Below are 20216 nucleotides of genomic sequence, written 5' to 3'. Positions count from 1 at the left end.
TTTTCTAATATGAGACGGTCTTATATTAGGAAATTAAATGCAGGAAAACACACTTTTAATTAAAAACTTTTTATTTAATTTTTATTACATAAATGTAACATCACAGGTACTTTTTATTATTAGTTAAATGATATAGATCTGTACTACAAAACAGAAAACAAAAGATATATATATATATATAGTTAGTTGACAATTGACAATATTCTAAAAAATTGTGATATTACAACAACTCGAACAAATATTTTCGATAAAATTTACATCACACAAAGTTAATTAATTTTTTTGAAAAAAAGAAATTATACGGATTATCTGTCAAAATAACGCATTTTAAAATTCATAAATTTGACATTGAACCAAACATTTTTAGGCTTTTAAGATATAAAATGTTCTACTTTTGTTCAAGTAGCGGTTGAAACAAAAGATTTTGATCCTCATAAGTTAATATCTGTGTATTTTGCAGATTGATGAAAACCGATGAAGATATCTTGTAAAAGAATTTACAAAAATATTTAAAAATATATTAAAAACCAATTAAAGAATCAAATCAAACAAAAATAATTTTGTTCAAAATCTGCGCCATCACTTCAAAATGCAGCGGGGCCTTGAACCGTGGCGCGCGCAGCCCTCGCCTCTCTGAAAGCTTTCGCCCCCACCTCGCTCACAGCCGCTTCCGGCTTTGCAGTTAGACCAAGTTTAGTCGTCAACTCGAGAGATCACCATTTTTCTGAATTCGTTAAGTTTTCTGCGTATTTTTTATACCGTGATATTCTTCGGTGATTTAATTCGAATCACGATACATTCTTGTGGAGGATCCGTCCCTGCTACCACCATGAAATATTTCGGAAGGAGAACGAGGAATTAGTTCTATTCAACATATCTCGTGGTTGTTCGCGACCACGCCCTGCGGCGGTCTACAAAGAAAATTTTGAGAACTTTTGTTCGTCCGAAGGTCAAGGGAGCTCTCCTAGCTTACGGCTGCTAGACAGACCTTACGGACACTCTCTGGATGAGTACGAGATAAGTGATCTCACAATTATTACAAGTGCATTGCTTATTGCAAAAAAGACGATATCCGACAAGGATATTCTTTTCTCTCTCACTCTAACCGAGGTAAGGCTCACCTTCTCGATTCTGCTCGAGCCTACCATCTCTCTCACTTTCGAGGTAAGGCTCACTTTCTCGATTCTGCTCGAGCCTACCATCTCTCTCACTCTTGTAAGGCTTATCTCACAGTTAATTGTATTCGAGCTTACAGAGGTGGACTCTCATTTTGATTTTCAACCGGATTCTCTCTTTTTACAATAGAGAACACTGTCTCTCTCACGCTTGTAAGGCTCACTATTATAGCTGTTCGTTCGAACCTACATAGTGTGAATTTTAATACGCATACCATACAAGTATAGTAATTTTCTTTTACCATTTAAATATTTTTTAGAGAAATATAATTCTCCAGTTTTTTTTTTTATTATAACTTTCTTTACCAAACAAATTTTGTTTATTCTGAGTCACTATTAAACTTAAATTGTTTTTTATCATTTAGCAGTTTTCTTAATAAATTACATTTTATTTTCTCGATTTCTAATATTTCGTCTAATATTTTGTCTTTTCTCCTTTGATTTTATTTTATTTATTGCAACTGTCTTCTTTACATCTAACTCTTTTTCACGCATTTCTACACATATAATGTTTTTTTAATTTTAATCCTTTTTTGGTTTTTATTATACTTCCATCACATTCTTTGCGTCTTTTTTCTTCTTTCTGCATATATTTTATCCAAAAGTTATTTATATCATTTTTAGTTGTGAATTTGTGTATGTAGACTTTTTTCATTAGATAATTTTATGTAAGCGCATTCATTTTCTTTATTTTTAAAATTAATATTTTTTTGAAGTATTAGTTGAAGCATTGGTTGAAAAACTAGCTGAAATACTAATTGAAGTACTAAGTAATGAAGTACTAACAAGGGAATTGTCACAACTATCCGACACCGATTTGGTTCTCCTTAAAATAGCGTATATACAGGGTGTCCGGTAATTCGTAAAAAATCTCGTGAGCCGATAGAGCGCACTAAACTGAACAGAAAAGTCCTGTATCATTTTGCGATTTTCTCAATATTTAAAAAAATATTAATTGTAAAAGATCAGCCAATGAAGAGCAGCGAGAAGCTCGCGGCGCGAAGACGCTTCCCACTGTCACTTGATACCGCGACGAAGCAGTGGGAGGAGCGCTTTGAGAGCGTGCATTATGTGTGTAATTCTTTCGGTTGTCGATATATATCGAACGCGACGCAACTGACACTCGCGGACCGCACTCGTAAATAAAAATACACTTTTGAATTAATAAGAACAACTTTAATAGTGAACACCAACTCTAGAAACACAAATAACAGTATCACAAATATCGATGTAAGACACGACCGTTTAGCTTGACAGATGTCAGAGATCTCTCTCAAAATGTCTGCCGTTTAACAATCGATCTCCCGATATCCCAGAGACGATTTTCTTTTGCCATAACGAGTGGCCGTACAACGCGGCGCGGGAGCACCAAGCAAGAACGTAACAATATAGAGGAAGAAGAATAGAATAGATAAAGGAGGCGTAAGCAAGTAATATATATGTTTAACATAATTTTTATTCAAAAAGTGTGTGTATTTATACATATAATGTGTGTGTGTGTTTTAAAATTAAAAATATGAAAATATAAAAATATAAAATATAATGTAAATAATATAATATAATGTAGTATAAAATATAAAATATAATGTAATATAAAAAGATATAAAAAGATATAAAAAATCTAAAAGCTAATAAAAATATAAAATTTAATAAAAAAACTAAAAATTAGTGGGAAGGAGGGAAAAGGGGCGACGGCTGTTTCTATAACAGAAAAATGTCTTTATTAATATTTTAAAAAATATTTAAATTTGAGCATATTATATTAAGATACTTTACAATACAAGGGGCTCCTCTCCGAATAATCTGCGGACGGAGAAGATATCCGCGTACATGTGCGGGTACTCTGCATCTAATTCGCGGGCACGGGGGCCATCGCACCATAAATCCTCCCATTCCGCGCACTCCTTTTGGTAGGCTCGCACCCAGCGCACCTCCTCCATGTGCGCGATATAAATATATCCAGGGATTGGATCGGTACTGATTTGAAAAATCTATAAAAATTTATAAATATAAATATATTATAAATAAAAAATAAAGTGTATAAATATAAATATATTATAAATAAAAGATAAAGCGTATAAATATAAATATATTATAAATAAGAGCGTATAAAAATAATAAAAATTACTTATATCTCCGAATATAACGTCCAGTAACGCCTGGAACAGGGCACGGGCCAAATTCCTTACCCGAAGAAGTGCATGGCAATGGTATCGCCTGTCAATTCCTTTCGGAAGTCTTAGACGATGGTATCCTGTTTCGAAAAGCGCATCCATGAATGTTAGTATTTGTGACATTATTCAATACTGTTATAGCCCAATAAGCTATAACCGATAGGCTATTGTGAAATAAGGCGAGAAGCTCCACATACCGCGACTGCGGAGCATTGACCGCGCGAACTAATGACACAGCAATCCTCGTGCGGAACGATTGCGAAAACTGGAACACCGCGACGACAATTGCGAAAGGGTGCAAGCAAAGAATACCGACCTTTGGACTCGCTACGCTTGCACCCGATGCAGGTTAAACGACCCGTACGAATTTTGCGCAAGTACACAGCGTGATAAAAACCCGCGCTTAGACGCGCGGGCAGTCGCGAAATTAAGTTAGTATTATCAAGTGCAGTACCGGACAACTGAAAACTGATCATCCTAAGTAAATCAACAGTGAGGAGGCGAGTATCCGACAACCGAGCAGGGAAGCGAAGAGAGTCGTGTAACCACGCCTTGTACAATTAACCTATTAACTGGGTATGACGAAATATTTCGTCATACACGAACTACTACTGCAATGGGCATGATGACATTTTTCGTCATGGAAATTTGCCGTAATATTTTGAACGCATTAAGTTTTATGTAGTTCTTATCTATTAAATCCTAGCGTGGTTATATGCGAGCATATTGTTTACGTTTTCGCAATCTGTCACGTGAGCGCTATTCACGGAAAAACGGCCGCTGTGCCACTCGTCTGCTCATACATTGTGATAATTCTTCGAATGTGCACAATTTGGTTTCATTATAGTCTGCATTTCAGTATTTTACGCATTAGTAATAACTTGCTTACTTGAGTATTTGTTAATTTTTTCAAAATATGGCTAAAAGTTATTTTGCGGAAGAAAATATTTTTGAATTGCTCGAGAGTGACGATGAAATATTGCCCGGGAGGACAGGTAAACGACGTCGAATTACAAGCAGCAATAGCAGTTCAGAAGAAAGCGATAACGACTTTTTTACAGATGGACCGGATGATGTGGAATCAGAAGATGATGATATTATAGACGCAAGTTCACAATCGACATCTGGTGAATGGAAAAGTGAGGAAATAATACGATCGCGTTTTCCATTTTTGTCTTAATCTGGACTTACTTTATTTGAAGGACCCGAACAAAAAGATTGCCTTTTTTATTTTGAGAAATTTATAAATGACAATTTTGTAAGACTTATTGTGAAAGAAACAAACAAGTACGCCGGACAATTTTTTGAAAAAAATCCTCCCTTGAAACCACGTTCAAGATGTCTTGCGTGGGTTGACACCAATAACCAAGAAATAAGAGTATTTATTTTCTTACTAATTTTGCAAGGAATAATAAGAAAACCTTCATATGAGCTGTATTTCACAAAGCGAGAAAGTCTGGAGACTCCATTTTTTTATAAAACTATGTCAGAAAAAAGATTCCAACTGTTAATGAAATTTTTACACTTTTCTGATAACAATGCATATGATCCAACAGTGTGCAACAAAAAAACATACAAAATCGATCCAATTTTGAACTATTTGAGAAATAAATTTAAGGTTTTATACGTACCAGATAAGGATACATCAGTAGATGAGTCTCTTTTGTTATGGAAAGAAAGGCTATCTTGGAAACAGTACATTCCATCGAAAAGAAGTCGATTTGGTGTTAAATTGTATATGCTATGTGAAAGTAAAACCAGATACATAAGTGATTTCCTTATATATACAGGTCAAAATACGTAGTATGGTTCGAACTATCCAGAAGAAAAAGGAGCAAATCGTATTGTTTTTGAATTGTCCCACGATTTGTTGGATAAGGGATATGCGATATATCTCGATAATTGGTATACTAGTATTGATCTAGCTGAGAAGATGTGCAGGAGAAAAACCGATGTTGTAGGAACAATGCGGAAAAATAGAAAGGGAATACCATCTGATATAAAATCTCGTATTTTGAAAAAAGGTGAATATATTGCTAGGTACAGAGACAAAATGATTATGAAGTGGAAAGACAAAAGAGATGTAATTATGTTGAGTACTACCCACGACAATAAATTTGTAGAAACAGAAAAACGAGAGAAAACGATATCAAAACCGGAAGTTATCATTGACTACAACAAAAAAATGAGAGGAGTTGATCTTGCTGACGGACAAATGAAAGCTTATGAAATTGCTAGAAACCAAGTAAAAAAATATTACTATAAGATTTTCTTACATTCACTAGACATGGTGTGTTTGAATGCATATCTCTTATATAAGAAAGATGGCGGTCACTTCGATAAGCTCCATTTTCTCATTAAAATTGTCGAAAAAGGTGTCGAAAAATATGGAGATGGACCGCAGTCGTCATCTACTAGTACAGGACGTCTTTCTTTGACACCAAAACCATCTAGACTTATTGACAGACATTTTGCGGATTACATACCATCGGACTCTTCAAGAGCAAACGTAACCAGGAGATGCAAATTGTGTTATTCAAAAGGTTTTAGGAAAGAATCGAGATTCTGGTGTCCCGACTGTGGTGTTACTTTGTGTATGCCGCATTGCTTCAAGGAATATCATACTACGAAATAATTATTTAAATTCGTTCGATTAATTTTTTCTGCATTGAAGTTATTTGATTTATATATTATATGTTATAAAATATTTGGTTGAAATAAATAAAATCAATAAGTTAAAAATTATTTTCTTTTATTACTTTAGATGTAATGATATTACTTATAACTATGAAGAAAAAAGTCCCCATTGTGAAACGAGTTGAATAAAAGTTTATTCCCCGGTTAACAGGTTAAAAGACGTTTATTTGCTAAATCCGACTAAGTCATTCTACCTCACGTCTTGAAACTCCTTTGGTCCGTTCCTTTCGGCAAATCCCGAACCCGTGTCGCTCAAACAGCGACACAACAATGTATTTTGAATTTTGTAACTAGGATTTTCATGAAATACCTGCTCACATAAGGTATTTCCATTAGAAAGAGCATCTATAATTATTATGTCAGAGGTTGCTCCATTTCGAATAAAATATTCTACTTTTTTCAACAGTTTCATCCTCTTTTTATAAATTTTTTAGTCGGTCCTTCTTGTATACAGGGTGTCCATAATTCGCGAACTACCCGTCAAGTGCAGGTAGAGTAGGTTAAACTAAGTAAAAAAGTTATGTACCATTTTGCAATTTTCGCAATAATTAATAAGATATTAATTATAAGAGATCAGCCAATCGGCGCCCGGCAGGAGCGCGCGGCACGAAGAAGCCCCCACTGTTACTTGATACTAGGCGCGCTGATATGTGTGTGTGACTCTTCAGGTTGTCAATACAGAGAGTTCCTTCCACCGCTTCGTCGGCGCGTTTAGTATCAAGTAACAATGGGAGGCTTCTTTGTGCCGCGCGCTCCTGCCGGGCGCCGATTGGCTGATCTCTTATAATTAATATCTCATTAACTATTTAACTGTACATGGCAATTGCAAAGAATGCGATTGCATTTTCAAGGGGTGCATCATTAATAAGTCGTTACATTAAAAGGATGTAATCATGGAATGCACTCTTGAGAATTTCGATAATTCTATCAAGCATAAAACAAAACGTCAATTGAAAGGACAACGTCGCATCGAGATTTCTCGCGCCATGCTTGACAGAAATATGTATTTTACCATTATTATGGCGACGTAAGGAAGCCGACAATATTATGGAGTTTGGAGACCCTGAACCACCATATTTACCTAATAATAATGTTTTGCGTAAAGCGAAGGAACAGGAAAAGAACAAAGATCTCGGGATAAGTTTAATCGATCCGATCCAGAGTTTAACAAAAATGAAATATGAGTGTCATGTTGGCAATATTCATAGTATTGGATTTGATCCATTTTTTGTCCGTTATTGGACCCAAGAACAAATGACAATTTATTTAAAAAATCCCTATGCGTCGATGCCACGGGTTCATTAGTTAAAAAACTCCGAAAAGTAAATGGTGAACTGTCAGCGCATATTTATTTATATTAGGTGAAGTAAAAAGTTCTGAACGTTTTTCGCTAATATTATATTTCGACGATAAAATTAATATAGTTAAGATTATCCGATTTATATCAAATATGCGCCATTTTGTTCAATAACTTTTGTCCATTTTGAAGGCAATTTCATGATTCCGCGATTGAAGAAGTCCTCGTCCCTATTGGTAAAAAACTTGACCAGCTCATTTTCACAAGCCTCTCTTGAGGCCAGTTTTGTGCCATCAAGAAAATTTTGCAAATGCTTAAAAAGGTGATAATCGCTTGGTGCCAGGTCTGGACTACGGCGGGTGCAATAGAACCTCCCATCCAAGCTCTCGGAGCTTCTGGCGCGTCGTTAAAGATGTGTGCGGCCTGGCATTGTCTTGATGGAACACAACACCCTTCCTATTGGCCAATTCTGGCCGCTTCAGGTCGATCGCCTGCTTCAATCTGGTCAGTTGTTGACAGTAGAGGTCAGAATTGCGTGTTTGGCCCGATGGGAGCAGCTCATAATGGATGATTTCCTTCCAATCCCACCAAATACACAGCAAAATCTTTTTGGCCGTTGATCCGGGCTTGGCGATCGTTTGGGCTGGCTCACCGCGATTGGACCACGATCTTTTTCGGCTTTTGTTCTCGTATGTGACCCATTTTTCATCGCCAGTTACAATCCGCTTCAAAAATGGGTCGATTTCGTTACGTTTCAGCAAAGAATCGCAGGCATCAATTCGGTCCAAAAGGTTCTTTTGCGTCAATTCGTGTGGCATCCATACATCGAGCTTCTTCTTGAGACCAGCCTTATGCAAATGGTTCCAAACGGTTTTCTGGCTAATCTTCAGTTCCCGGGCAATGGAATAAGTGCTCACATGCCGGTCCGACTCGACGATTTCCATGATTTTATCGACATTTTCGATGATTGGTCTACCAAAGCGTGCCTCGTCTTCGACGTCCATATTACCAGAACGGAATCGTTGGAACCATCGCTTTGCTGTTGCATTCGATACTGTATTGGGTTCATAAACAGTACAATTTTTTTTGGTCGCCTGCTCCGCCTTTTCACCTTGGTCGTAGTGGTACTGAAGAATGTACCGAATTTTCTCTTTTTTTATCTCCATTTTGAAACGCTGTAACTTACAACTGGCTTGACCAAACACAAAAATGTCAAAGAACTTTTTTGTAAGCATAATGACATCTTTAAATCGCTGTTTAATATGCCCCGATGCGATATATATATTGTGAGATATGGCTCACTAAAGACATGTAGCGAAAAACGCTCAGAACTTTTTACTGTATCTAATATGAAATAGTGACGGAAACGCCCAGTACAAAAATGCCAATGTTTCAAATGCTGAGTGAAGTGCAGAATACCAACACAATTTTGTACTGGTTTAATGAGATTATAAGAATAGGGAGTACATATAAGGCAAATTTCCTCATTCCCAAGCAAATAGTGGCGGATTTCGATAAGGCTTTGATGGGAGCTGTAGTACGAGCTTTCGGCAACTGTAAAAAACTTAAAGATTACTTGCAGCAGTGTTTTCATTATGTCACAAGTATGTCGTATCGTTTACCGTCATGTTGCTTACGATTGGACATTGCGCATTACATGTACTTAGTAGCACAGTGGAAAGAAATGAAGCAATTACACAAGTTAGAACATTTTATTTGTTATTAATGGGTTATTTAACAAAAATAACTAATTTTAATGAATTTAAAAATACAATACGGAATATCATAATTCTGTGTAACAGCGACGGATATGGCAAAGAAAAAAATGGATCGAATAGCTTAGGACAAGAAGCTTACGAATACTTAAAAGAAAAGATTCAAGATTCGAATTTATCAATACTAACGGAAATCTATACTAATGAATCCGAGACAATAGTAACGATAACAGTAATATATTGATAGATGGGTAAAAAATTTATTTGAGGAGGTTAAACAAAATATTTCTAAAACAGGCGAGGACATTAATATTTATTTTGCTCCTTCTTTGACCGAACGAATAAAAAAATTAGTACCATATTTTCCATTGTTTACTGCGGTAATGCTCGATGTGTTTATATGTGCAAAATTTAGTGCTAGCTTTGCAGCCGTAGAAGGAGAATTTAATGATTTGAAAAATAGAGTTTTAAAAAATGATTCTACAATTGGCCTACGCCAATGAGATTAGATAAATTTGTAAGCCTACACCTGAAATCATTTTCCGGGAAGGCGAAACTAGTTGCAGCAGTTCGCGAAAGTGATTTTAAGGACAATGAATCACAGCAATATAATAACACTGCTTTGCTTATGGAAAATACAATAAAAACCGAAGAAAATCCCAATAATAACATCTCTTTGAGTATGGAGTCTGTAATAGAAACAGAAGAAAATCGTTCAAGTTCTTTCCCTGAAAAAGAAAAAAATGATTTATGTGAACAGAATTGGAAAAATAAAAATATTCTCACAGAGGTAAAGCGATCATATTTACAAGAAAGACCTGACTGGAATACAATAAGTATTGCCAAAAATGCTGTTGAAATCATAATTTAAAAAAATGGTAACCTTTGTACGGCGATATCAGAAAAAAATTAACATACATAGTTCAAAACATTTGTGGGTTTGACAGTTTAGTCCATATACTTGCAAGTGCAACTATGTTTGAATCTTTTAATAACGCATTACAAACAGAATCGACAGAAATGTTTTCTTTCATTAAACAATATACAGGGTGTCCCATAATTCGCGAACCACTTGTTACGCGCAGGTAGAGTAGGTTAAACTGAGTAAAAAAATTGTCTACCATTTTGCAATTTTCGCAATAGTTAATGAAATATTAATTATAAGAGATCAGCCAATCGACGCCCGGCAGGAGCGCGCGGCACAAAGAAACCTCCCATTGTTACTTGATACTAAGCGCGCCGACAAAGCGATGGAAGGAATTCTCTGCATTGACAACCTGAAGAGTCACACACATATCAGCGCGCCTAGTATCAAGTAACAGTGGGGGTTTCTTCGTGCCGCACGCTCCTGCCGGGCGCCGATTGGCTGATCTCTTATAATTAATATCTCATTAACTATTGCGAAAATTGCAAAATGGTACATAACTCAGTTTAACCTACTCTACCTGCACTTGGTGGGTAGTTCGCGAATTATGGGACACCCTGTATACAAGAAGGACCGACTAAAAAAATTTATAAAAAAAGGATGGAACTGTTGAAAAAGGTAGAATATTTTATTCGAAATAGAGCAACCTCTGACATAATAATTATAGATGCTCTTTCTAATGTAAATACCTTATTTAAGCAGGTATTTCATGAAAATCATCCTAGTTACAAAATTCAAAATACATGTAACGAATGTAAAAATAGTAACTCTCGGTCGGGAATTATTTTATCTGTTCAAACAAAAATAATAGAAGAACATGGATATAAAAAATTAGACGAAGCCATTACAAGATATGTCGCAGAAATTTACAATAACAAAACTTATAAAACATGCAAGAAGAGTCTTCAAACACACATAGAATATGGATCACATTTGTTTATTGAACATAACATCACTCAATATAAATACAATTTAGATAGCTTCATCGATCACATTATACTAAATGACTGTGAATATAAATTAGCAGGAATAATACATTTTTATGGTGGTACGTCAATCACGTCAGTAGGACATTATACAGCATATATTAAATGTAACGTACTCTGGACAGAATTTGACGACTTGAGCCGTAAGCCAAGAAGAATTAAAGGCAATGCTACAATAAATCCGCATTTAATAATATATCTTAAAGTCTAAAGAACTTTTTATGCAAAGTTATAAGACCATTGCTTTCTGTCCATTTATCTCTTTAATTTTTATTACATTTAAATTGACAAAAAAAATTTTTTTTAATTAAAATAAAAAAATAAATAAAAAAGTAAAAAAAAATTTTTTTAAATTAAAAATTAAAAAAAAACAAAAACAAAAGGGAATAGTTTCTCGCCTCCACGTTGGTTATTTCCGGGTCCGGCAGAGAGCGAGAACCTTATTTATTTTGTTAATAAAATTTCCCCGATGCCCGTCTTTATGATAATCTCTGTGAGATTGCGAATGTTATCAGTCGAAAAATACAAAAAAATTCAAAAAAACAGTTTACTTTTAAGAGTAAAATGCCCTTTAAATATTTGTTCTAGCAAAAATCAAAATTGTTTCAGGTTGTTCTATGTCTACTTGTTATTGTTCCATATTTTGGTGTCACTGACGCGCCGTTATCGATCCAAAAATGCAAAAAAAGTGTTTACCTTCTAGAGTAAAGTGCCATTTAAAAATTTGTTCTAGCAAAAATGAAAGTTGTTCTGAGTTGTTCTATGTCTACTTATTATTGTTCCATATTTTGCTGTCGCTGACGCACCATTATTGGTAAAAAATGACAAAAAAAGTAAAAAAAAGCTTTCTACCTCCAAGAGTAAAGTATCCTTTAAAAATTTGTTCTGGCAAAAATGAAAGTTGTTCTGAGTTGTTCTATGTCTACTTGTTATTGTTCTATATTTTGGTGTCGCTGACGCGCTTTTATCGGTAAAAAATGACAAAAAAGTAAAAAAAAGCTCTCTACCTCTAAGAGTAAAGTGTCTTTTAAAAATTTGTTCTGGCAAAAATGAAAGTTGTTCTGGATTGTTACATTAATTAATAGCGTAAATATATAATTTGGTGTTTAGAAGATGATAACGATAGCTGTAGACTATAAAATATTATTTAAGCGGTTGATACTATTTTTTTATTATATCTTTTTAAATTCTTTGTTTGGAAAATTAATACTTTGGAACAATGTTTGGAACAACTAGAACAATTTCGAAAAATGGGGTGCCAGGTCAAAAAAATGATTTTTTTTAATTTTCTGCTAAAATTTTTATTATAAAAATTTTATCTTCTGGAACAATTTAGAACAAGTCTAGAACAACCTGGAACAACTTTTAGAATTTTAAAATTTGAAAAATGGGTTGCTAACTTCATACAGGTCGCCCCGTTGCGGCTCCGTGGCCCAAGGTGTACCCTCACCGGCCGTAGAGTGTCCCGGAATAAGTCCGGAAGCACTCCACGACCGGGCCCCGAGTTCCCCCGGGGGGGCGGTGACATATGGCTCGGGCCGGGGGAATAATCATCCCCGGCACTGGCCTCCAGCCCCTTACTCACCCATGAAGGTTTTGACGCCTCCATGGGCTTTTAGGAATTCCAAGTCTCCGACCTCTTGGGCATCGCAGCTGGTGGCGCCACTCGGGGAGCCCTATGGACGGTTAGGGTGTGACCGGATCATAGACGCAAGAGTAAAGCATGCGAGACTCATCAGTCAGCAGGCCGCAGTGATTTCGCCTTTGTTTACGGTCGCCAGGTACTTTAACCATATAAATACCAAGGATGTTGAATTAACGATGTCCTGGTACGCTCGTTCCACCTCAGTGACGAAAATTCCCAATTCTATTTTAATTGTTAATCCTCTTTCTTGTTTCAGGTACTCAACGGACTTCTCATGGCCAGGATACTGGACACACTATCAGGATCTTCCCGGTTACGCAGCAAACAGATTCAGTCTCGGTACTCAAGGATAGGAATGTTCGAACACACTCAGGTAATTAAAACACTTCACTTTTTATATTGATTACACTAAATGATTACTTTTATTCATTTTAGGTAAATCGTGTTTAGAGTATTTGTTTACAATAATTTGTCGAATTTGTGTTGTTTTTAGAAACTATCAGAATCGTCACATGTCAATTTACAATTTTATTATGACTGTGATATATGGATTATCTTTCATATATAATTTGACTACTTCTAGTAACGATACTTTACGAACCGCACGGTTTTTACAACTCGCGTTTATTAATGGTAACTTAAGTTTTACACGTACTTTAGTCGTTTCGATTCATTCTCTACACTTGTTCGGATTTGTATGTATTTGCGCGTATTGGTTATCACGTCTTAAGGCTTCTGAGTACTCGCCGTGCAACTCTGATTTGACGGTGGCGACATGACAATGAAAACGCTGCGGTAGAAATAAGAACCTAATGCAGCGACTTACCATATGATTCCACTATTACTTATCATACGAATGAATTACATATTACCATTTGCTCGCAATTGTAATTGATATAATAAATAGAAATGTGTAATGTTTCGTTACTAAATAATAAATAATATTAAATACAAAATAAAAATTCTAAGAAAAACTTTTCTACACTCATTTATCCGATAAATCTGGTTATATCAATTAGTGATATCTGAATGACAATAGGTTTCGAAAATCGAGTCGTAATGCACACAAAAAGAAAATACATGTCAAAGCTATTTGTTAAACTAGTACTGATGAAGTAGATGAGAACAGTTTCATACACATGTTATGTTAGTTCTTTTTCTCGCAGCTCAGCAAGCTCGATTTTTAATCAGAGATGTCAAATTGATGAACTTCATTATTTACAATATTTATGCATATGGTTTTCATATATATATGAAAAACATACGCGTAAATATTACAAATAATACAATGTAATTAATTTGACATCTCGAATTCTAAATCAACCGGCTATATAGCTTGCTGAATTGCAAAAGAACTGACATGTGTATATGTAACTTTCTTGTCTACTTTGAGTTGAATAAAAAATCTAATAACTTTTTATTGCATATTTTATCGATTTAAAAGTAATTTTATTGGATTAATAAAGTATTTAAGATTAAAATAACACTAAGCACGACATAAATTAGATAATTTTAAACTTTTCATGATCAAAATTTTATATATTAATTAAAAATAGTTCAATTTTTGTCGTGTTTGATGTCATTTTATGCACAAAAATTTTATCAATCGGTTAAAATTATTTTTAAATCGATAAAATGCAAAATAAATGTTCTAAGTTTCATTTAATTCGATGTTTACATTTTATAGAAAAGCGAGCTCTTTAAAGACCTTCGATGCTGGGGTTCGAGAAAAGCAAGAGGGAGAACGAGTAAGGAACGAGCGAGACGGCCAACATCAAAGAGAGTGTCGAAGTCTCGTGCGCGAGCCTTCCTTTACCTTCAGTCTTTCGTAAACATGTCATCTTACTATAAAAAATAAAATTTTTGCATTTCGCATTTTATCGGTCCGAGAATAATTGTAATGGATTAATGAGATTTTTGCGATTAAAATGACACTAAACACGATATAAATCGGATAATTTTTAATTATATAAGTAATCAAACTATATTAATTATTATCAATTTATGTAATTAAAAATTACCCAATTTATGTCGTGTTTGGTGTCATTTTAATCGCAAAAATCTCATTAATCCATTACAATTATTCTCGGACCGATAAAATGCAAAATGCAAAAATTTTATTTTTCATAGTAAGATGACATGTTTACGAAAGACTGGAGATAAAGAAAGGCTCGCGCACGAGACTTCGACACTCTCTTTGATGTTGGCCGTCTCGCTCGTTCCTTACTCGTTCTCCCTCTTGCTTTTCTCGAACCCCAGCATCGAAGGTCTTTAAAGAGCTCGCTTTTCTATAAAATGTAAACATCGAATTAAATGAAACTTAGAACATTTATTTTGCATTTTATCGATTTAAAAATAATTTTAACCGATTGATAAAATTTTTGTGCATAAAATGACATCAAACACGACAAAAATTGAACTATTTTTAATTAATATATAAAATTTTGATCATGAAAAGTTTAAAATTATCTAATTTATGTCGTGCTTAGTGTTATTTTAATCTTAAATACTTTATTAATCCAATAAAATTACTTTTAAATCGATAAAATATGCAATAAAAAGTTATTTGATTTTCTATTTGTAAGATTATATATGAAAAACATACGCATAATATTACAAATTACATAAGACGTAATCTGCGATCATTTAGACCTAGACCATCACTGGCTAACTTAACCAGATTTATCGAAAATATTTATGTAGGAAACTTTTTTTAATAATTTTTCAATGTTATTTATTATTTAAAAACGAAACATTACATATTTATATACGACATATCAATTTCAACTGTGATCAATTAGTACCAAAAAAAAATATAGAAAAAATTTTTACGTAATTTTGATATAAAAGAAAAAATATTTTAATAATAATAAAAAAAGTCATCTCTTTAATGTTTAGAGATTAATACTATTGTTTGATATTAGCATGGTCGAAGAATATTTAGCTGGATGCAACACGCGAGATGAAATTTAGTGTATATATCCTTTCAGTGCGTATACATATTCTTTCCTTCACGTTGTATGCTTCTGTATTCAACGAACAAGCTATCTTAAGAGATTTACAATCAGATGATAATTGATTATGCTTCATCATTTGTAATATTAACGTTTTTAACATATATTATTCCGCGCATTCGAGATAGAATCGATACTGATCCATCAGCGCAACATTTATTATATACATTTATATACGCATATGTGTGTATATTGCTTTTACTATTTATATATAATTTTGATGTATAATTTATATATATATATATATATATATATATATATATATATATATATAATCGAAAAATATATTTAGTGGGATGAGACACGCGAGATGAAATTTAGTGTATACATTCTTTCTTCAGTATATTATTTCCTTCTCGCTGTATACTTCTGTGTTCAGCAAGCAAGCCGTCTCAACAATTTACAATCTGATGACTGGATTACATTTTATTACTTGTAATATTAACATTTTAAACATATTATTTTGCGCATGCATAAGCACATATTACTCTCTTTAAATAATCGTTCAGTATAAAAATATAAATAAAATTATATATATATATATATAATTTTATTTATATTTTTATACTGAACGGTTATTTAAAGAGAGTAATATGTGCTTATGCATACGCAAAATTTATAAAAATATAAATAAAATTATATATATATATATATAATTTTATTTATTTTTTTATACTGAACGGTTATTTAAAGAGAGTAATATGTGCTTATGCATACGCAAAATAATATGTTTAAAATGTTAATATTACAAATAATAAAATGTAATCCAGCCATCAGATTGTAAATTGTTGAGACGGCTTACTTGCTGAACACAGAAGTATACAGCGAGAAGGAAATAATATACTGAAGAAAGAATGTATACACTAAATTTCATCTCGCGTGTCTCATCCCACTAAATATATTCTTCGACTATGTCAATATCAAACAAAATGATACTAATCTCTAGAAACAAAATTATTTTTTTATCAATAGAATTATTCCATATAGCACGTAATATTACAAAAATACTGCAGGAATATTGCAATATAGTTAGAATATAGTTATAATATTCTTATTATGTTGCAATATCGTTGTAATACCTTTGCAATATTATGTGCTATAGGATTTTAATTTATTTGCAATAAAAGATTAATTAATATTCGACACACGCACACACACGCACGCGCACACACACGCACGCGCACACACACGCACGCGCACACACACGCACGCGCACACACACGCACGCGCACACACACACACACACACACACACACGCACACGCACGCACGCACACGCACGCACACACACGCACACACACACGCGCACACACACACATACATACATCTGATTCACTTTTTATATTCTGAGAACTAATTTACTTACTGGATAGTATCCTGCCATATTATCCTATTAGTATATATCCTAGCCAGTATATATCCTATTTTAGTACAAATGGGTTGCAATCATATCTATCCATTAGAGAATGTATGTTTGAACTCTAACGGTAAGATATAAATGTACTCATGTGCACATATGGGAACAATTTGCACGATTCCTTACATATTATTTTTTTTGAAATGTTAATTCATTGCGCTAAGCGCAGAATGCAGGTAGATGAACAGAACGTACATCTCATATATATTATAAACTGCGCCCAGCGCAGAATGCATTTTGATTAATTATCACTGCGCCCAGCGCAGAATGCATTTTAATAATTATTACTGCGCCCAGCGCAGAATGCATTTTAATAATTATCACTGCGCTTAGCGCAGAATGCATTTAGATAGTAATCACTGCGCCCAGCGCAGAATGCATTGCGACATTTTTTATTTATCAAAAATTTGTTTTTTATTATTTCAGTGCTTATGTGTATGTGCCTTCTATTATTTCCATATAATTTTATTTTTTTTTCTTTTCTTTTTCTATCATTTTTTGTCTTTTTGCTTCTATTATAATTATTATTCTAATTATATATTCTGGTTCGCGGATTGGCATGTTTCTCTCCAGTCTTGGATCTAGTAATTCTGGTAATATACAATTTTCATAAAATTTCGTAAGTTGAGACACCATATTTTCCGACCAGAAGATATCATCACGTAAAATTTTTTCCATTTTTAATCCTAATGGTGTCCACAGTGCAAAGACACAGTACTCTCGCTGCGTGATATGTATTTATTCTTATATTTGATAATAGTATATGTGACTGCGTTTCATTTTCCCATTTTTTCCATTTTTATATAATGATTGCAGATTTGAAATATTTGTTGTAATCGCATCTTCTGGTGTTAAGAATCGTGTTGCGAAAGGACATTTTATTTCAATAATTCCATCATCTCTTATGAATCCATCTGGCGAAGCGCCTAAAAATGATATTTCTGAATCTATGAATAATCCGCAACGCTTTATGTTAATATTCAATGCATTTTTAATACTTTTGCGTGCAATATCCTTGTTTTCTGTCCCGTGTTGCATTGATTCCACAATTAGTTGTTGTGGATATATTATTGACTTTACTCTTGATGCGCAAGAAGTACTCTTCCTCATTTTGCATATATGTCCAAAGTGAGAAGCGGTTATTATTTTTGTACGATAATATCGCCAAATACCGCTTGCTGCTTGTTCTCTAGTTTTATCTTCTATTTCTATTCGCTTTATTTGCCAATCTCGAAGCATGTGCATGTGTTGCGCTTTTCTTAATTCTATTTCGGCTGATGTTGCATCAGGTTTATCAGCCTGCAGACCATAATCTCTATCTGCCACCGTACGTTTAAAATTACGTTGCGGCTTCGAATGTATTTTTGTATTACTTTTACTTTTTTCTTTCTCATTTTCCCATTGCACTGCTATTTCTCCTGGTTTTGTTCCCAAAGCATTACTTAAGCTACTTATAGCCTTGCCAGTATTAAATGCGACTACTGCAGCACTACAACGTGTTTCATATGATCCTCTTAGACCATAATTAATTCTTTTTCCGCCAATACATTTTGATATAACAGAGTTAAAAGTTTCTATTCTGTTACTGTCTTTATCCTCCAATAAACTTTTAGCATTCCAACTAATATATTTTAATGCATTTTGCAGCTTTTCATATAATCCACATTTTTTTAATTGTGGAATATAATTTTCTTCGCTTTCTTTCTGTGATCCATCGCAGAAGTATCCTATTCTTGCGCATTCACTGTGTTCACCAAAAATGTGACTTATAATATTATCTAGGTCAATTTTGAGATTTGTAATCTTTTCCTTCATCGTACTCTGTTCTTCCAAACGGTACAGCTTTTGTCACAGCTGTTCTAATGCGAAGTATACGATTGCCAATAACATTTCCTAATTTTCCAAAATATCCTTTTGTTTTTGTTATTTCTTTAATTTTTGAAGCAAAATTGCGCAACAAATGATTCCGACATTCAATTTTTTCTATAAAGACATTGGGGTATAGATTTATCTGTATTATTTTTTTATATACGCTGCTGTCTCCATCCGCTATATATGTGGAATAAATAAGTCTGCGCTTTTCTATGCTTGTCTTGAATCCTTCTACGATCTGCTTCCATGCTTGTTAAGCTGCAATCTCTACCCCAATTTTTATAACATTTGTGATTTGCAGGCTCTTTTTTAAGCTTCTCTGCTTTAACACAAACTGTACAATATTTATTTCTTACAGACATGTGCAGCACTTTTCCTGTTCATGCACCACATATGCCTACGCCTGATAAAGAATCATACCGTCCTGTTCTGTATGATCTTTTCATCCAGCTTCCATCACCTGTTACTGCTATATGCGGTATTCCTTCATTGCGTTGTAATGCTAATTCACGTTCTTCATTTGCAGCAGCATTCATACTTTCTTCTGCAATTTTTGAGAATGCTTCAGCAGCAATTTCATGTGCCTTTTCATAAGTTTTATTTGCCATACACTTTATATTCATTGTAGCGCAACTTTTAACTGTGTATATCCTGTACCAGTTAATATAGTGCCAGCTACTGCCGCTGTATTTACATCTAGATTTTCTTTTGGCGGCGGCTCACTCCAGACAAAACTTTCAAAATTGCACATTCGGCATTTGAAAAAAAATTTATTTTTCAGGGTATTTCACGGGCACCAATAAATGTTAAGTCACAAAAACTACATTCTATTCCGTGACAGTGATCGTCAAATTTTTCATGCATTTGTTCAAAAACAAAGGCAAAATCTATAATACATTTTCCTGGCATACTGTTACTTTCTACGCGTATGCATCTACATTGTCATCTATTATTAAACTATTACTTTCTGTCCTCTAATATTTTTCCCAATTCATTATCACTTAATGTCTGTTCTTATTTCTTTATCCGTATATATTTCGAGACTCATTGCAGCTAATTCACCATGCATAATTATATCATTCTGAAAAGCTTACTCATCTACCTGCATTGTTTCTTTATTTAATATATTTGTTTCCAATATTTCTTTTCTTCTATAAATTTACAAATTGATGAGAATAATGCGCGAATATCAAGTCAATGAAATGTTTGCATTTGGATTTTTTATAATAATTAAGTCGCAATATTATAATTAATATCCTAATTTAATGCCGCAATTTTATAATAATTTAGTGTCAAACGC

The 20216-nt window shown here is 33.8% G+C and overlaps 1 protein-coding gene and 1 pseudogene across 1 annotated transcript; both read right to left on the bottom strand.

The window, feature by feature from the left end:
• Positions 1–7693: 7693 nt before the first annotated feature.
• LOC140669893 (histone-lysine N-methyltransferase SETMAR-like) lies at positions 7694–8509 on the bottom strand. The gene has a single exon (XM_072900093.1). It carries the CDS (start codon positions 8507–8509, stop codon positions 7694–7696), a length of 816 nt encoding a protein of 271 aa, XP_072756194.1.
• Positions 8510–16401: 7892 nt separating this feature from the next.
• LOC140669885 (uncharacterized) lies at positions 16402–19362 on the bottom strand (annotated as a pseudogene).
• Between the last annotated feature and the right edge of the window lie 854 nt (positions 19363–20216).

The sequence above is a fragment of the Anoplolepis gracilipes genome, chromosome 1, assembly GCF_047496725.1.
Source record: "Anoplolepis gracilipes chromosome 1, ASM4749672v1, whole genome shotgun sequence".
Taxonomy (NCBI): Eukaryota; Metazoa; Arthropoda; class Insecta; order Hymenoptera; family Formicidae; genus Anoplolepis; species Anoplolepis gracilipes.
The sequence above is the reverse complement of the archived record's forward strand: the minus strand, read 5'-3'. Positions and strand labels throughout refer to the sequence as shown.